This window comes from Myotis myotis, unplaced genomic scaffold, assembly GCF_014108235.1.
Source record: "Myotis myotis isolate mMyoMyo1 unplaced genomic scaffold, mMyoMyo1.p scaffold_m19_p_4, whole genome shotgun sequence".
Taxonomy (NCBI): Eukaryota; Metazoa; Chordata; class Mammalia; order Chiroptera; family Vespertilionidae; genus Myotis; species Myotis myotis.
The window spans coordinates 122,387,223-122,405,936 of NW_023416346.1; the positions used below are offsets into that span (position 1 = coordinate 122,387,223).

Consider the following 18,714-nt stretch of genomic DNA (forward strand, 5'->3'; position numbering starts at 1 on the left):
TTTAAAAATACATATATTTTATTGATTTCAGAGAGGAAGGGAGAGGTAGAGAGAGAGAGAAACATCCATGATGAGAGAGAATCACGGATCAGCTGCCTCCTGCACGCCCCCTGCTGGGGATGGAGCCCGTAACCTGGGCATGTACCCTTGACTGGGAATCGAACCTGGGACCCTTCAGTCTGCAGGCTGACGCTCTATCCACTGAGCCAAACTGGCTAGGGCAGAAAAGAATTCTTGATTCAAGGCTGTTTGTCCGTCAGATGTTCTTATTGCTTCATTACTGTATTTGCAGGAAGTACGTAGAGACTTCAGAGAGCAACATATTCCCCGTAATTGACAGGAACATCAGGAGATCGTAATCCAGCAGAAGCTGTCACGCCACAGCTTGGGTTTAGGGGTTCTGTGGTTGAATCAGGCCCACAAGCACATGGTCAGGGGACTGGTGGGGCCTCTGAAATTGTGTGCCTCTGCCCAAAGAGGCTCTGGAACCTGTTAGTGCTCAGATAGCACTGGTCCACCTGGGACCAGACCCGAGGGTCAGGGCCTTCCCTTGCTGCCTCCTAATGGGTGGTACATTTCCAGGTGTTGGAGAGTCCCTCACTATAGGTACTGATCAGGCCATGGAGCCTACAAGGGCTCTTTTCTCTCTAAAAGTCAGAGACCTAGGCGTCCTGCAAATGTATTCATTTTACTATGTTTGATATGTATGTGTTGCTGGGGAGGGGCTGATGGTGGGGCCTGGGTAGTTATTTCCCAGCAAATATGTGTTCAGGTTCCCCCTTTCCAATACTGAGGCATTTGGCAGAACAAAATTAGTAATAGGAGGTCATTTGGATCCTGGAAGCAGAGCAGGTGGAAATAAACTACTTCATGGGTATTTTACCTATTTGATGGTAGAGAATAACCATCCATCTGTGTTCTACTAAAAGGCATCTATTCCTGACTATAGTAAATGCCAGGTGTGAACAGTGCTGGCTACATGTTGTAAAAAATTACTCTGCAACTTTTCTCTCTTCTAAACTTTGCACTGACCTTTAAGCAAGGCACCTATTTTGAACACTCTTTTATGTTGATCACAGTGTGTGTGTAGGCTGATTCCAGAGAACACATGGGAATGTTCCCCCATCACAACAGTGGCATGTAGAAACCACTGCAGATAGGGACACCCAGACCCATATGGCACCTTTGTGCAAATTAGAAAAAGGACCTTCTCCTTGAAGTGGCTGCAGCCCCAGGCCAAAGTGGCATCAAGCCTGGATTTTAGCCTCACTCATTTCCTCAGCTAGACATGCTTATACAAAGGGCTACCATCCACGGGGTCCTCCTTTGCATAGCTTGAGACTAATTCAAGTGTGCCCAGCAGATACGTATTAAGCAGCTGCTCCGGGCCCGATACCAGGCTAGATCCTGGGGCACAAAAGGGTTGCAATGCCAGCTCTGCCTCTGCAAGCTTGCAGGCTAGTGGGGGGGTCAAAGGAGCTAGTCCGGGGATGGAGGGCAGACACAGGAGTGGTGGTGGCAAAGGCCTGATGCATTAGAGGACCTGCAAGCAAATCAGAAGGGGCAGAAAAGGGGGAGGAGGTGCCACCAGAAGGAGGCAGGAGCCAGCCCGTGGGTGGCAACAGGGTAGAGCCAGGCTGTCTTGTGATCCGGACACCTTGTCTGCCTTCTGTTCTTTGCATAGACTATATCTCATTCTAGATCTTTGCAGTCTTTCTGGACATTATTTCCATTTCAATAGCTTTAACATACAATCTGATTGTAAAAGTAATCCTGCACACTACAAAACATCCAGAATTCTGCCAAAAGAAGTAAATACCTATCTCTAATCTTACTACCCAAAGATAACCACTGTGACATTTTGGTGAATCTCATTTCATACTAGTATCCCATTTGATTATTTGATTGCTGATGATGTTTAATTCTGTTTAGCTTATGATCTTCAGGTTTTCTTAATGTTTACTACCTCAGCAAATTTTAAAAATTTTACTAAGTATATTAATAACATCCACTGATTAACACAGAAAGAATGACTGCCCCCATGGTGTGATTTTCCCCTTTGGAGAAGGATAAATGTTTCTACTTCCTTTGATTGACTGATATTTTCTGGAAGGAAAAAAGTGGTCACTGACATTATCCCCAACCAACATTGTAATGAATAAAAACCCAAAGGTCAGCATGGAATTTACAACAGAGAAAGTTGTAGACTAACTTTTGTAGTGCATAGCCAGCACTGTCCATCAGAAAGAGAACTATAACTTATTTAGATGAGTCAAAAGCCCCCAATGGATTCAGCTTTTTGAATCCCTGATGGAAACTTCCTGATCTAATACTACAATTGTTTTTTCTCAATAAATAGTGCCACCTTCTGGTGATTTTCTTGTGTAAGCATACAGAGTTTATGAACTCCTGGAGATTGATTGCAAGATCAAAGAAACCTGACTTAGCATCCAGTGATGCACTGCCATGACAGAAGGCTGATGTTTTAGATCATTGTATCCAAAATACAGCCAGATGCAAGCATGAACTGTGCAACTTCTTGTTGCCTGGAGCTGTGCTCAAAGAAGCTGGCCAGGCTTCCAGTGTCTGTCTCTCTGCCTTTTGCCATCAGTGTGCTTGTGGGCAGAGCACTGGCCTGGAACCAGACCTAGATATGAGTTCTGCCTCTGCTGCTTTTACGTATGAACCACCCCTCCTACCCCCTACCACCAGCGCAAAGGTTTAGCTTCCTTGGCCTCCCAAATCCAGCTCTCACACAGAATTGGCCTGGAGGAGCAAATGAGTAGCATTTTGTAAATCCTCAGCGTGCTCTCCAGTGTATGGTGACATTGGCCTTTTTATCCTCTGACATTCTGACTTTAGGGTTTTCTCTCTTTGCCAGGTAGATGAAGAGTATAAGAATCCTCACACGGTGGACAGGGTTCCTCTGGGGAAGCTGCCCCATCTGTGGGGTCAGTCCTTGTACATCCTCAGCTCACTCTTGGCAGAGGTAGGCAACTTTGGAGCTTCACAGATGGGGAACCAGAAGAGCACAGTGGCTCTCTGTCCACTATGGTGGTGAATGTCTTTGGCATCTTCATGGCTTTAAAGTCAGCTGCTCTGAAGTATTCGTTACCATTGTTCTCTTTACTCACATAAGATGGTAGCATACTTGACTAGCTGTGGAGAGCTAGGTGCTGAAATCATAACACATTTATTGGTGCCTATCTAAATGATCTACTGTGCTTCAGAGAAAATAAGCAATGGACTCAAAATATATAAGGGAATAAATACTGAATATTTTGAGCCCTAAATTATGTCATTTTCAAATTTGGGTTAAATTTTGGTTAATCAATATTTCATAATGTTAATGCTCCTTTTTTTCCCCCTAGGGATTCCTTGCCACTGGTGAAATTGACCCCTTAAATAGAAGATTTTCCACTTCCGTCAAACCTGATGTTGTAGTACAAGGTCTGTGAGTGTGTTTACTATTTTTATTTAACTTTGTAAAACCCATGTGTATTTTTTGCTTGAATTTATTGGGGTGACATTGGTTATTAAAATTATATAGGTTTCAGGTGTACAGTTCTATAATACATCATCTGTACATTGTAGTATGTGTTCACCATCCCAAGTCAAGTCTCCTTCCATCACCATTTATCCCCCCTTTAGCCTCTTCTACTTCCCCCTAACCCGTTCCCTCTGGCAATCACCATACTGTTGTCTGTGTCTATGAGTTTTTTCTTAATTCTTTCACCTTTTTCACCCAGCTCCCAAACCCCCCTTCCCTCTGGCAGCTGTCAATATGTTCTTTGTATCTATGAGTCTGTCTCTGTATTGTTTATTAGTTTATTTTGTTCATTCGATTCCACATGTAAGTGAAATCATATGGTACTTGTCTTTCTCTGACTGGCTTATTTCACTTAGCATAATACTCTCGCAGTCCATCCATGCTGTCCCAAAAGGTAAGATTTCCTTCTTTTTTATTGCCAATTAATATTCCATTGTGTAAATGTACCACAGCTTTTTTATCTACTCACCTACTGTTGGGCACTTAGGTTGCATCAAAATCTTGGCTATTGTAAACAATGCTGCCATGAACATCATAGGGGTGCATATATTCCTTCTAATCAGTGTTTTGGGATTCTTAGGACATATTCCCATGGATTTGCCTTATGGCCCAGTGATTCCACTTCTGGGAAAACCCATGTATTTGGAATGCAAATGTTCCATGATTTTCTATTTTATTTTTTTAAGTGTGTATGAATGCTTTAGCGTATATTAATTTATAACATCATAGCGAAACACATTACTCACATGTTTGTGGTGATGCAGGTGGCATGTGCTAGCATGGGAGCTATTTCCTTTGGGAGCAGGGGAACAGGTTTCTCCTGGTACTCCCATGTGGAACTGTCTCTATTCCTGACCACATATGAAAAGAACACCAGGCAGGTTTAGAACAGTAAATGTATATCCAGGGGAAGGAAAGACATCATATGAAATGAGATAATTTGACATGGGATCTGTTGAAGACCATTTTTAGAAGTCTCCTATCAGACTGTCATGTACATTGTGAGTACATGAAATATGCACCATGGGCATTTAGAAGAGGCAAGGCCAGAGAGAGCCAGGAAGAGCAGCAGTACATGTGCTGTCATTTTCAAAGACACCTAGTTCATGGAGAGCATGCTAATGTGTGTATCATACTCCAAAGAAGAGGTCAATGATACATATATCAATGTAAGGAAACAAGGGCCACAATGTAATGCAGACTGTGTGTTCTTCTTATTTGCAGTTACTGTTCTGGCAGAAAACAACCACATTAAGGACTTATTGAGGAAGCATGGGATAGACATCCAGAGTATTGCTGACATTCACCCAATCCGAGTCCAACCAGGCCGGATCCTTAGTCACATATACGCCAAGCTTGGTAGGTTTGGGGAAATAGAGCATTTTTGGCAAGGAGGCATCTTGGTTCTAGGCTTTGGATCTGGGGGAGACTGTGATATGTATAAATTCTTTAGAATTTTGGGCAAAGCCCTAAAGCAGGCGGTTTAATCACTTCCATGTGAAGAAGAGTGGGCAAACAAGCACATTCTCCTCATGCCAGTTCAGTAGATGTCACCACAGGTTGGCCATGTGATTTGCCAAATCTGTTGTAAAATATGCAGCCACCTTTGAAAATTCACAATTGGAACAGTCATTTGTGTCTTGATAACGTTTTAATTTTCATCTATAGTCTCATAAAAATGCTCATTTACCCATTAAAATAGGAGGGGGTTCTCTTTACTTTTTTCTAAAATCTGACTTTGTTTAGTAAATTAGAAGTGAACATTAATTAAATCCCTGCGGCAGTTTTATTCTATATAGATGTTGAATCAGGTACTGTTCATATACATTCATGAAAAGGGGGTGGAACTTGTTTTTAATTCATCTTCGTCCTATTTAAAGATGTACTGGTGTTAGAAAAACCAAACCCCACAATGGGTTGTTTGACATAAAAATAAGTTCAGTCTTAGCGGAAGTCAGTTGGATTAGATGTTACTGTATTTACTCTAACACCATTTCTCTCTCTCTCTCTCTCTCTCTCTCTCTCTCTCTCTCTCTCTCTAAATAGGACGGAATAAGAATATGAAATTGAGCGGGCGACCATATAGGCACATTGGCGTCCTTGGAACATCTAAACTATATGTGATTAGGAACCAAATATTTACTTTCACACCTCAGGTGAGAAGAGCATGCCAGTAGGAAACCAACAAGCATCTTTTCATTAAGCTCTCTTTTCTGGCTAGTGAGCCACTTTGAATGTGGTAGAATGTGCGTGCATATGTTCAATTAGAGACATTTAGGACGACACCCATTACCCTAGTATAATTCTTTACTCATAGTAGGTGCTCTATTACTGTGCCTTGAATCAAATTGAGTGTGTCATAACTTCCAGTCATTAGTAGTGAAATTCACACCACTTTATAAATTTGCTGGTACCATATCACTTGACTCATAGCCCTTGTGCCCCTAATCACAAGAGCCCCTCACCCTTGCTTAAGTTGTCATCAGACCCTCTGTAACACAGCCAGTCTGATTTTCAGGCCCCAACCCCCTTGATGGGGTCCTGAATATACTGATTATGGAACTTTGTTTCAGAGTTTTTGTTTCCAAAAGAAACTTGTCCTCTGGAACCCAAACCAAACATTTTCCATCCATTTGAGCAGCTAGAAAGACCAACTGTGGTACCACTTTGTCAACATGGAGCACAGCCACCCCCACCCCCCCCACACACACACACACTACCTAGGCACATAGTCAGGGGTCAGTAGCCCCAAATTGCTCTTTTTCACCCTGACCCACACTGCTTGCTTAAATCTTGTGTTTTATTTCTTTTCCTAACAAATTTCAGACCAGAGCATGAGCTGAGCATAGACTAGTCTAGAGGCCAGAAGACCAATTTGATTTTCATCGACATCAGGTCACAGTACCTTTAGTTCACGTTAGCCAGGCCATCAGTCAGGTAATCATAGTTCCCACATCTTGGTTGCTCTCAGTGCCCTCACTTGGAAAGCATCTCTGAGCCCAGAAGCCCTGGAGGAGTAAGAATTAGGGAGTTATTGATTTCCTTTAGGAGACAGTGATATTGGGCCTGGTGCTTATATCCTCTTCTGAGGAGTTGTAAAAAGATGTAGGCATGCACCTTTCCCTTCCACGGCTCTTGTGCAGGTGACAAGTCGATTTGTCTGAGAGCCCCATGATAGGTGGATTATAACCAGGATTGAACTGTTTCTCTGGAAACATAGCACAAGGATTAGTGCTGCCATGAATGACAGCTGGGGTTGTGTCGAGGGAAATGAAGAACAACCTCTTACTTGGCCTGTTCTGACTTGCAGTTTACTGACCAGCATCACTTCTATCTGGCTCTGGACAATGAGATGATCGTAGAGATGCTGAGGATTGAGCTGGCTTACCTGTGCACCTGCTGGCGGATGACGGGCAGACCCACGCTCACCTTCCCAATCACCCACACCATGCTCAGTAACTCCATGAACTTGATCTGCTTGAATCATATCCCACTATTGGTTTGGGCCCTTTTCTCACTGTTTAAAATGGCTCCCATGGACAGAGCTAAGTATTGAAGGGGTTTTCAGCAGTTCAGTTTCTTAGCTCAGAAATCTTCTATGACATAGGTATTTAATTAGGTTGTGTTGATGAAAACATTTCAGTGCATGCCTCCTCCCCCCACAAAGAAAGTATTCCCAGATTAAGTAAACTAACTCATCTTTTCCTTTTTTTCCCCCTTAGTAAATGATGGCTCAGACATTCACCCTGCAGTTCTTTCTACAATTAGAAAACTAGAGGATGGATATTTTGGAGGAGCTAGGTAATTTGTGATATTTTTTTAAAAAAAATAAAAGTAACACTGACCTTCCTTAAAGTCTTTTTGCTGCCCTTCTCCCATTTTTCATCTCAATTGCTAAACATAGAAGCATGGTGCTTTAGAGTAAGAAGGAAGTTAAAACTTATTGACTCCAGTAACCCATGTGAAACTGGAATAATCTGTAAAGCAGCACTCAAAGGGTGTTTGTGAAGCTTTTGTGGGTGCCAGGAGGCCTGGGGCATAGAGAGGTAAACATATCAATTCTCTGAAGTGGCATTCCTGGAATGCATATATGGAATTCTGTGCTGTTTCCAGTAAAAGGCATGAAAGAAAAGACCCAGTGCCTAAGATCTAGCAGGTGCTCAATAAATGCTCCTTGAATTGACTTGAGTGTGCTATCACCTGAAGAATAATTCACAGAACTTTATGAATTCGTTAGTGGCCCTCAGAGCAGAGCACCTGAATGTGCCTAGACCAGTGATGGTGAACCTGTGACACGCGTGTCAGAGGTGACACGCGAACTCATTTTTTTGGTTGATTTTTCTTTGTTAAGTGGCATTTAAATATATAAAATAAATATCAAAAATATAAGTCTTTGTTTTACTATGGTTGCAAATATCAAAAAAATTTCTATATGTGACACAGCACCAGAGTTAAGTTAGGGTTTCTCAAAATGCTGACACGCCGAGCTCAAAAGGTTCGCCATCACTGGCCTAGACCACTGTCCCCTCATCTCAGTGGAATGATACCCATTCCTTTGTAGGCTCACAATATGGCAGAAACTCCCAGATATTATGGTTAAGCATCTTGAGTGATGGGGGATCACCTCCCAGTAAATCCACTTTGGTTTTTTTACCCTCTGACTGTCACAAGGCAGTGGTTTTCTCTGGAGCATCTATGCCCTGACCTCTCGGAATTCCCTAGGATATGCCAGAAGGGCCCCAGGAGAACCTCACTGGGAAGCCAGCCTCTAGTGAGATGTGGCCTCTCCCGGACTCAGGGAGGCTTCCATTTGGTCCCTGGTAGAATGCCACTTGCTAAATTTGATTGGGCCTTGAAATCAGCCCTTCTTCTCACATCCTCCCACACTAGAGACCCCGCTGCCACAGTAACTTTTTCAAATTGTGGTAAAATCCACATAAAATAAATTTAGCATCTAACCATTTTTAAGTGTACAGTTCAGTTCTGTTAAGTACATTCACATTGTTATGCAACCAACCTCCGGAACTCTTCATCTTGTAAAACTGAAACTCTGTGCTCATTAAACCACTCTCCATTTTCCCCTGTCCTCAGCCCCTGGGAACTACCATTCTACTTCCAGTCTCTTGGTAGCTCATCTAAGTGGACTCATCCAATATTTCTCCCTTTGTGACTGGCTCATTTCATGTAGCCTGATGTCTTTAAGGTTGATTCACTATGCTGGGGTTGGTACCTCTGCTCACAGAGCCTCTCTCAGGAGTGTCAGTGAGACCGTCCCTAGCATTTTGCCATCTACATTTCCAGTGCTAGTGCATAACTGCAGTCGGCACCCACATTCATACAATTTACCTCCAGTTTAAATAAGTTACCACCTGGTGTACAGCATCTTATCTAGGAGAAAATACCATATGCCCATAATTAACTGTTTTTCAAAATTACATATTAATTGAAATAATAATCATTGTCAAAAGGACACTGTAGTTAATTGAGCACCTGCAATGTGTTTGGTGCTTGGTACGCATTGTCACATTTAGTCTCCACTTTGTCACGTGGGCTGTCTTCTCACTTTATGGAGAAGGAGCAGTCACCTCAGAGAGCCAGCGCACAAGACAAATGGGCGCAGAAGCTCTGTGAATCCAGAAACCAGGGTCTAATTCCATGTGGAGCTGGCAGAGGGCTTACAGGAATCGGGAGAACCTCCCATTTACAGGGTATGGCAATGGTTCAGAGAACCAGGGAACCAGACAGGAATGCCTAGGCTCCATCGGCTACCTTTCCTACTGAGTTCTTGATGCTATCAACGTAAGAAACATTCAAACCTGTAAAGAATTTTTGTGAGTTTATGTGAACCAAACTGTGGCAATTGCCAGGAAGCAAAATCTCAATACAATGAGATAATGCTCCAGAGAATGGCAGTTTTGCACCTTATTTTATGCATTACAACCAAAAGAGAAGATGTAAGTGGGTTACGTGAAATTCATTGCTAATAGATTGAGGCAGGAGAAAGCAGAAGAGGGAAACCTCTGGGACTGGGTAAAAAGTAAAATGATACAGCTTTTACATAGGTGGGTACAGGATAGTTAATAGTCAACAACATGATAAAAATAACAATGAGAGGATTTGTAGTATCTGGTCTGGTACATTGGTTGTGCCCCGAGGGGCCCCAAAGAAAGGGAAGTTACCCTGACTTTACAAAGGTATGTTATCATAGATGCAAAAGACAATAGACAGGCTTAGTTAAGGTAAAGATTGACCTTTGTTAGGGAAGATTCTAGTCTAGGACACGACTATCTGCCATAAACTGCTTTTAGTTTAAAACGCTTTAATTTCAGACCATCCTTTGTAGTTACTTTAGGTCTCTGAATTTGCAAGGTCGCCACACAGGCCTTCCCTGAGCTTGTCAGGTTAGCATGTGGCCCCTTTTCGTCCACAGCAGTTACAATTGAATCTCATTTTGCTTTTTCCTTTATGTCTGAGGGTCTTTTAAAAGCTGAACTCACCCTAGATGCTGATCTCTACTTCCTGGAACCAACTGGGGTAGCTTGCTATTAAATTACTGCCTTTTCACCTTTGACCTGAAACCTTTCAATTTAATCAGAGGGAAACTTTCCATTGTCTTTTTTCCTGGCTCCACCTCACCAGTCCTGTTCCCCAACCTCAGGGCAAAACCATCACTAGAACTAACACCAGGGCTCTAGGGGGGAGAGTTATTACTTTATGAAGGGAAGGTTTTCTTGTCCTCGGGCCTTGTTTGTGATGTAGTCCATTTGCCCATTGAAGCTCAACCACCTATGAATTCATTTGCATCGCTGCTTTAATTTACTCCTTAAACGGTTCTCTCAGCCATTTCAACTAAGTCATAATCTAATGCTAGTAACTCCAAGGCATCTTACTGTTTTCTGCCTCCACATCTAACATTTTAAGAACACACAGAAGAGGTTTTCTTTCTGTAGGGTGGACATCTTACTACTCCCCGAACCTGGGGGTGGACCTGCAGAACTCGAAGCTGTTGCCTTTGCAGCAGGACCCTACACTGGCAAAGCCATCTCTCAGTTTTCAGTGGAATTTTTTCTAGCCTGGTAATATACTAGGGCCACTCTGAGGATTTACTCTGGTTTGGGGATGGCCACCCATCACATTCCTTCTAGACAGAACTTGGGCTCTGAGACATGCCTACCTGCACCTTTGTGACCCCATTGCATGGTAGGGACTCAAACGATGGCACAAGTACACCCAGAGAATCATTGCTTATGGTTTTGTTCTGGTCCAGTCATTGAGGGCAAAAAACCTCCTAAAGGTTGGTTCTGGTTAAAAGTGGTTCCCTCAATATGTGTTGTTTTTTTTTCCTTCTTTTGTTCATTATGTTTTGTAAAACTTTGGTTGGTTCGCTAAAATATATTTCTGTTTGTGTTGGGCTCAGGGATAAGAAATCAGCGTGATTCATTTTGGCTGTTAATATGCTGTGTACTTCCACTTTATACTTGCTATTGAATTTTCATTTTAATTTCTTGGCTGACTACTGCAGAGTGACATATTTATTGATCCTGGCAGAAGCGCCACCTGATTCTTGAAAAGTCTTTCCATGATTCATTAGTGGAAGTTTGTCCATGTGCACCTATAGCTCTAACATAGTGTCTCCTTGGCAGAGTAAAATTAGGGAACCTTTCGGAATTTCTCACCACATCTTTCTACACGTATCTGACCTTCCTGGATCCAGACTGTGATGAAAAGTTGTTTGACGATGATGCCAGCGAAGGGAGCGTCAGTCCTGATAGCGATTCAGATTTGGGAGGATATTTCGAAGAGACTTCTTACAATCGAGGTATAGCTAGGAATGGCTTTGCAGGCTGTCACTGAATTTATTGAAACCTTAGCATTGTCGTAGAATTGCCCTAAGACACAAACACAGAAAATGACTGTTAATTAACCTAACAAAAAAGACTTTGGAAACTTGCAGGCATTAAAATGAATAAAATGCCACTTTAAGGACCTAAACTACAAAAGTGGGGCTTTTTTAAACCTAGAGTGACAAAGAGTTTCAGGAATGAGGACTTTTCACAAAATGTACAGTATTCTAAAGACAAAAACACAGGGCTTGAATTTTCAAAGGAATCGTAGAATAATCTAAGTTTGGTTGGATATAAGAGCTGAAATCCTATGTGTATAACATTTCTCAAACTGAATAGGACTTGGGGTTGAAGTGACCTGTTTTTTACTTTGGTATAGTACTTGGGATTGGGGCTGGGGGTTCCATAGGATTGGGGCTGGGGGTTCATAATTCTTAGCTCACTCATGACAAATTAAAACAAAAAGCAGGTGTCAGCTGCTGGCCCTCAGGGTGCCTTACATATTCAGCTCATGTTGTGATGCTCTCATATGAACACTATCTTTTCCTAGGATGAAGTTGTTTTTTCAAACAGTAGCTTTATAAACATATAGTCTGTGTAAATCTCTTTACTCTTGGGGAGGGGTGCAAATATCTATATCAAAATCTTGTCTTCCACTAAATTTACTTAGTGCTTTGTGCTACACATAATCACTATTATGCCTTTAGAATATTTCTGCAGCTTGTTTTCATTGGCTCTTTTGCTTGCCTGTTCAATTACAGAAGGCCAGGATGAACTTGACCAATATATCAACCACCTCCTGCAGAGCACATCCTTGAAGTGCTACCTGCCTCCTCTTCGTAAGAAGACTCCAGAAGACAGCCATGTTTTCAGTGCTATCCACTCTACTCGGGATATACTTTCCGTGATGGCAAAAGCAAGGGGTTTGGAAATTCCATGTATGTTATTAACTCTTTTCTGCCTGTTAAAATAAATTTTTAATCAAAGTCAAAGACTCCAAAGACACAACAAAATGCAGATGTTTCCTCCCTCACCCCTCCCCTCCCTACTGCCCCCAGTTCTTCTTAGAGGCAACCGCATTCAACTCTTATTTATTTTTTTGGCATTTATATAGCTCCACATTTCTAAGATAATTCTAAAATAATGTGTGTATACTGCTATCTTTTGATGCATTGACTTTATTCAGCATCTGTTGACTTTCTCTTATGGGGTGATGTTTAGCTGTCTTAAATCACCACCTCTCCCTCTGCTTCACTTTCCCTAGCCTTCAGGTATAGTTGTATTAAAACTAAGTTAAACCAGTACTCACTCTTTATGTTATTGTTTGTATGCAAATGTTATTCCCAACTGAGCATTATAGTATACTATGATTATATTATTGTTTTTACTTTTTTAAAAAGCTAATAGTTGCTCTATCTTTTTGCCTTGCTTCATTTTTAGACCTTCCAAATGGCCTCTCAATACAAATTTCCACCAGATCAATCATATCTAGGAATTTCTCCATTTCACTATTTTTTTTTATAGAATCCACAAGTCTCCTTCTGTCTGGCTGATTGGGCTCTAAGCCTGTTGCACCCCAGGACTTCCCTTTATTGCAATTCTTGGAATCTCCTTTGCTTATCTCTTCAGTTGGGTTCCCTGTTTCCTGAATCTGGCATGTTCTTCTTTCTCAATTTATTCCTTTGGTGGAGCACATTCTAGAACAGTTTCAGTAAGTTAAAAAAAAATATAATGGAAGAGGGTATGGTAACGAGAACCCTCAATTTGTGAAATTCACTGCCCCTTTGGCGTGGTTACCCTCCATGTCCAGGATATAGATTTTATCCTGGGATCTTCCTTCACCATCATCCTGGAGAGTTCCTTGACAATTCTTTGTCTCCTGTGTTGGCTCTTCTGTTTTCTGTGTCTCAACTTTTCCTTATCTTACTCTCTGATTTTGGTTGGGGATGTCTAATAGTTTCCCAAAAAGCATTACATGGTGGTTCAAATTGTTGAGACTTTGCAAGTCTGAAAATATCTATAAATACTCTATATCCATTTGAGAGTTTGGCTGGATATAAAATTCTAGCTTGAAAATAACATTTTCTTCATAATTGTGAAAGCAATCATTTCATTGTCTTCTCATATCAAAGTTACTTTTAAGAAACTTAAACCCATTCTGATTTTTGATCCTTAAAATATAAATTGTTTTTCTCTTTGAAAACTTTTAGGATCTTTTCTGCTCCCAGGTTCTGAAATTTCACCCATGCCTTGATCTGGGTGTATTTTCTCCTCCACAGTGTTGGGTACTCATTGGACCTTTTCAATTATGGAAATTTATGTTTTTCAGGCCTGTAAAGTTTTTCTGAATAATTTACTGACTCATTTCCTTCCCTACATTTTTCTCTGTTCTATCTTTTGGTACTCTATGATTTCAGTGTAGACTTCCTGGTGAAGTCTTTATCATTTCTCTTCTGTCTTCCTTTTTTTTTCTTTTGCTCTGTTCTGAGGGAAGTTGCTTCAACTTTTTGTTCCACCTTCTCAATTGAATTTTCTCACTTTTGCTATCATATTTTAATTTTTTGTTCTCTGAATTGCATTCCTTCTTATTTCATGCATACAATATAATTTCTTATTACTCTAAGAATATTAATGGCAGTTTTTGGTTTTGTTTTCTTCTCCCTAAGTGGATTCCATTTCCCCCAAGTCAAATTTCCAGTTTCTTTATTTTTCCATCCTTCCACATTAGAGTCTTTCCTTCAATGCAGGGTGTTCCTTGGTTATCTGCTCATCTGTGTGAATCTCAAAGCATGTAGGTGGGGCCTGTTGGGTGTATGGGTATAGACTGGGCAGATTTCCCAGAGATACTCTGTTCTCCTCTTTGACAGGTAAGGATCTGGTCCTTATTCCCCCTAAGGAATATACACAGGCCTTCAGCCATGCCATTCAGCCCCCAGTCCAGGGACCCTCCTAAAAATGACCCTCTATTCTTCTGTCAGTGGGAAGGTGGAACAAGGCAGTTGCCAAGCTGTGTGGAGTTGAGGAAGGCATCTAGGGAGCTCACTGCTTCTCACACAGCAATTACCCAGTCTTTCTTACTCTGGACCATTCCTTCTAGACTCCCCCCGCCAGTTCCAGAGGTACATAGTGCAGCAAGCTTCTGACACTTCTGAGGATTCTCTGATGCAAATCTGACTGGTTCTTGATTTTCCCCACTGCAGACTTGTGGTTTGGTTGCCTTGTCTCAGCTAAGTCAGTTATCTTTCATCCATCAGCTTTCCTACTTCCAAAATGATGTTACTATTATCTTCTCTCCTGCTTTTCCCTATTCTTGAGGGTTTGTCTTTTTTAAAACATTTTTTTTCTGTAGTGTTAGTTGGGATTTGAGAGGAAGTAAAATTAAAATGTATGTTTAATGTGCTAGTATAACTTGAAAGTATATAAATGCCGTTTATATATGTCTCGTCTTTACCTTGAAAACTTCCTGTTTTCCCAAGATGATATGAGATAGCCTGGAAGACACAGATGGCTTAATGAATAAATATTGATATGATAACATCCAAAAGTGGTTAGAAAACATAAGCCCTAATGCCTGGCAGTGGCAAAGTGAAACACATATTGGATAGGAAGCCCAAATACCTTGATTATGAGAAGGCCAGTGACCTTGGATAAATGGCCTACCCTCTCTGATTCTCAGTTTTGTTTTGTTTTGTTTTTTCATCTGAAAAAAAAAAAGCGATTGGGCTTAATCATTTCTAAGGCTCAGTCCAGTCTTAAGATGCTATGTAATTTTTCCCTGAATTCCAGGAGGGAAACGTGAAATTTTACTCCTTAAATCAATGTCCTGCTCATGTGTTTCCAGCACATGATGTAGCTACATGATAAATTCTTGTTGAAGTTAAACTAATTAAACTAATTAATCGCTTTTTAATTGGTTTGTATTGAATAAGGAGTAGCTACTTTACTGCTTAAAAGAAATATTTTCTCCTTTCTCCTCCTCAAAATAATTCTCTTTATTTTTTGGTTTTCCAGTTGTTCCCATGGCTTTGCCAACTAAAGTTCTAAATACACACCGTAAATCGCTGAATCTTGTTGATTCTCCTCAGCCACTCCTAAAACAGGTAAAGAATTTAGAATCACTTTGTTAACAAATGTAATATTCTTTGATGTTGGTATAGTCCCAATAAATCTTTTAAATGGTTGAACTCAAAAGAAAGCATATTTCTTGATATCCAGGACTTTTAGGATTGGAAGTTCTGGTTTTCCATATGAACCCACTCAGTTGTCTAAAATCTGTTTTGTGTCAGTATGCACATTGAATTTGATGCAAACCTTTATGTTCTACATGTAGGAAAATGCTACTGACTTTTTGCCCACTCATCAGAATCTGTGTCACACTGGAGGAAATAAGCTAGCTCACTACCTAGTCCTGTCCTGTCCTGTCTGTGCCAGCCAGCCAAGGCTGGCAACTTGCAGAGTAGGGTACAAAATCAGAAAAGATTCCTCAGGAGAATAAATCTCAGGGTGTTTGCCACTGGTTCCCATAATCTGTTATTTTGTCCAGAAATCTCCTTTGATTTTATCCCACATGAATAGAGAGATTCGGTATCTATTGGAGAATATTTTAACCTAACCTCAATTTTAGGTTGTTTAAAACTCACATACTTTTTGCATTTGTTTTTTAAAAATTATTTTATTGAAGTATTACATACATAGAAAAGTGTATAGAGTGTAAGTATACAGCTCACTGAATTATCACACCAATAGACACAGGTAAATGACCAACCACCCTTTGTGCCCTTCCCGGTCGCTTCCACCCCTCCACTCCAAAGGTAACTGATGGGATAAGTCCTAACACCCGGAGTTAGCTTTGCTGTTTTTGAACTTGGCATAAATAAAACTCATACATATGTTAACCTGGTCAGTCCAGTGTCTTGCAAACATTGACTAATGCAGTGATTCACTGATCAAAAATCGTAAAGCACTCACATAAAAAGTTACAAAAGATTCACTGAAAACCTGGAGCACAGTGACAGAGTTCCAGAACCAGGTTGGTGTGTCACTTTGCATCTGAAATTTTGCATGCTCAGTTCTTCTCCCTTGCTTTTTGGTTTTTGTAGGGTCCGGCCCCAGAAGGTGACTTCCAGTGGCCCAGAGATGATCATGGCGATATGGACTGTGAGAAGCTGGTCGAGCAGCTGAAAGACTGTTCAAACCTACAGGACCAAGCAGACATTCTGTACATTCTGTATGTAATAAAGTAAGTTTCTGGTCTTTGCTAGTCCGAGCTTTCCCCCATCTCCTTGATTCTGTCTTAGTCTTTTTGGCCTTTCAGCAAGCTGGGTCATGAATATATTACCCAAATTACCCAGGATCACTGCAAACAGACTTCTATCCCATTTTCTGCCTATTCATGCTGGCCTCTCAGGATGAGGAGGGTGGGTGAAGCCAGGATCTCACTGTTTCCTGATGTTAGGCTTCTGTTTCCAGTGGACAGAGGGATGCATTGGTAAGACTCAACCCAATCCTGAGACTTGGAGGCAGTAGGAGGGCCCTGAACACTTGGCAGAGTGTGCAGTGATTCATTCCCCTCCCTGCCAAGTGAGCTTCGCTGCAAGAGAATCCGGCCTGTAAATGTTGCGGGCCACACTTCTAGGGTTTTCTCTCAACAGGGGCCCCAGCTGGGACACAAATCTCTCCGGACAGCATGGAGTCACAGTTCAAAACCTACTCAGTGAACTCTATGGGAAAGCCGGCCTGAACCAGGAGTGGGGTTTGATTCGCTACATCTCTGGCCTGCTCAGGAAGAAAGTGGAGGTCCTGGCCGAGGTCAGAGCCACTGTGCTGGCTGTCCATCTGTCTCTTCTAGCCCCATGCCCTCTTCCTTTTATGAAAGCTTGAGGCAAGCACCTCTTATTTGTAAAAGAAACTAGTTATTTAATATATGGGTGGAGCGGGCTCCCCTCTCCGGACCTCCCACTGTTTCTTGGAAGGCGAGCAGAGGAAATGAAATTGAAGTTGATTCATTTTGTTCCTTCTTAGCTGCAGAAAAAGGTTCATCAAGAAGTAAAACAAAAATGCTCTGTGGCCTGGCATCCTTTTAAACAGAGCTCTCTTATTTCTGTACAACCACAGTATAATCATCATTAATATTTTTAACCCTATGGCCCTGCAAAATCCAGAACTGCTTTCTAAGACATTAAAGTTCAGTGATATGGTAAGGAGATGGTATTTAGTATATGTGCATAACGGGGAAACTGACAATTTAAGACTATATTATGGTTATTAACTCTTAACATTGGTATTTCAGGACTCAGAGCCCATCTGCTTGTAGCATATCAGGGAACCCAATGTATTGGCTGCAGTGGCTGGGCATTAAATACCCACTAACAGGGCCTGCAGAGCCAGGCCTGGGGTTACATGTTGGGAACACAAAGGTCACAGGGATGCAGCCCTGCCTGGGATGCTCAGTCTGGGGTCTATGAATGAATTTTTCAAATAAATGGCAACATGTGTCATAAATTTTGTAAAGGTAAAAAGTTATGATCTTATTGGCAATACCCTTCCCTCTGAATTTGCTCATTTCCTCATCTCTCTCCCTTTCTCCCTCTCTCCCTCACCCTTTCCCCTAAATGAGTAGGCCTGCACAGACCTGCTGTCCCACCAGACGCAGCTCACAGTGGGCCTGCCACCAGAGCCTCGGGAGAAGATCATCTCTGCGTAAGTCTTCAGCCTGGGGGCCTCGGGTTTGTGGGGGCCATGGGGAAAACATCAGTGCCATCCGCCATTCAGGAAGAAGGTCTCTTTAAAGACACTGTCACTCCAGAGCTTCCAGCAGGAAAATAAGGGTCTTCCACAGAGGGCGAGGAGACACCTCTTAGGTATCTTTCATGGTGTTTGTGTCCTGACACTCTTCCCCAGGCCCCTTCCCCCGGAGGAGCTCACAAAACTCATCTACGAAGCCAGCGGGCAGGACATTAGTATCGCCGTCCTCACACAGGTCAGCTGGCTGGGGAGGGGCAGGGCTGCGGCCTTCTCTAGGCTGTGGGGGCTTCTGCCACTACCTGCTTTCTGATACGCTCTCTCCATGTGTGTCTGCGGCAGGAGATTGTGGTCTACTTGGCCATGTACGTCAGAGCTCAGCCCAGCCTCTTCGTGGAGATGCTCAGGCTCCGGGTTGGACTGATCATTCAGGTGATGGCCACGGAGCTGGCGCGGAGCCTGAACTGTTCAGGTGCAAAGTGTGGGCGGGCCCTCGGGAGGCTCCTGTGGTCAGTCCAGCAGAACCTCGCCCAAGCACTCTGGAACCCAGGCTTCTGTGCCTTTGCACATGCTGTTGCT

General features: G+C 42.1%; 1 protein-coding gene across 10 annotated transcripts in view; it reads left to right on the forward strand.

Annotated features, from left to right (window-relative positions):
- Positions 1-18,714, forward strand: part of PHKA2 (phosphorylase kinase regulatory subunit alpha 2) — a 62,983-nt gene that overhangs the window by 32,468 nt on the left and 11,801 nt on the right. For 9 of the 10 annotated variants that reach the window (XM_036305354.1, XM_036305356.1, XM_036305359.1 and 6 more), the window contains 14 exons: positions 2,882-2,989; positions 3,372-3,450; positions 4,775-4,909; positions 5,597-5,706; positions 6,861-7,005; positions 7,273-7,351; positions 11,194-11,369; positions 12,156-12,332; positions 15,406-15,494; positions 16,494-16,633; positions 17,046-17,202; positions 18,014-18,093; positions 18,295-18,373; positions 18,478-18,607. In XM_036305354.1, the coding sequence (XP_036161247.1) occupies positions 2,882-2,989; positions 3,372-3,450; positions 4,775-4,909; positions 5,597-5,706; positions 6,861-7,005; positions 7,273-7,351; positions 11,194-11,369; positions 12,156-12,332; positions 15,406-15,494; positions 16,494-16,633; positions 17,046-17,202; positions 18,014-18,093; positions 18,295-18,373; positions 18,478-18,607 (1,684 nt within the window). The remainder of the gene's footprint in view (positions 1-2,881; positions 2,990-3,371; positions 3,451-4,774; positions 4,910-5,596; positions 5,707-6,860; positions 7,006-7,272; positions 7,352-11,193; positions 11,370-12,155; positions 12,333-15,405; positions 15,495-16,493; positions 16,634-17,045; positions 17,203-18,013; positions 18,094-18,294; positions 18,374-18,477; positions 18,608-18,714) is intronic. The other variant, XM_036305360.1, reaches the window with a different exon arrangement.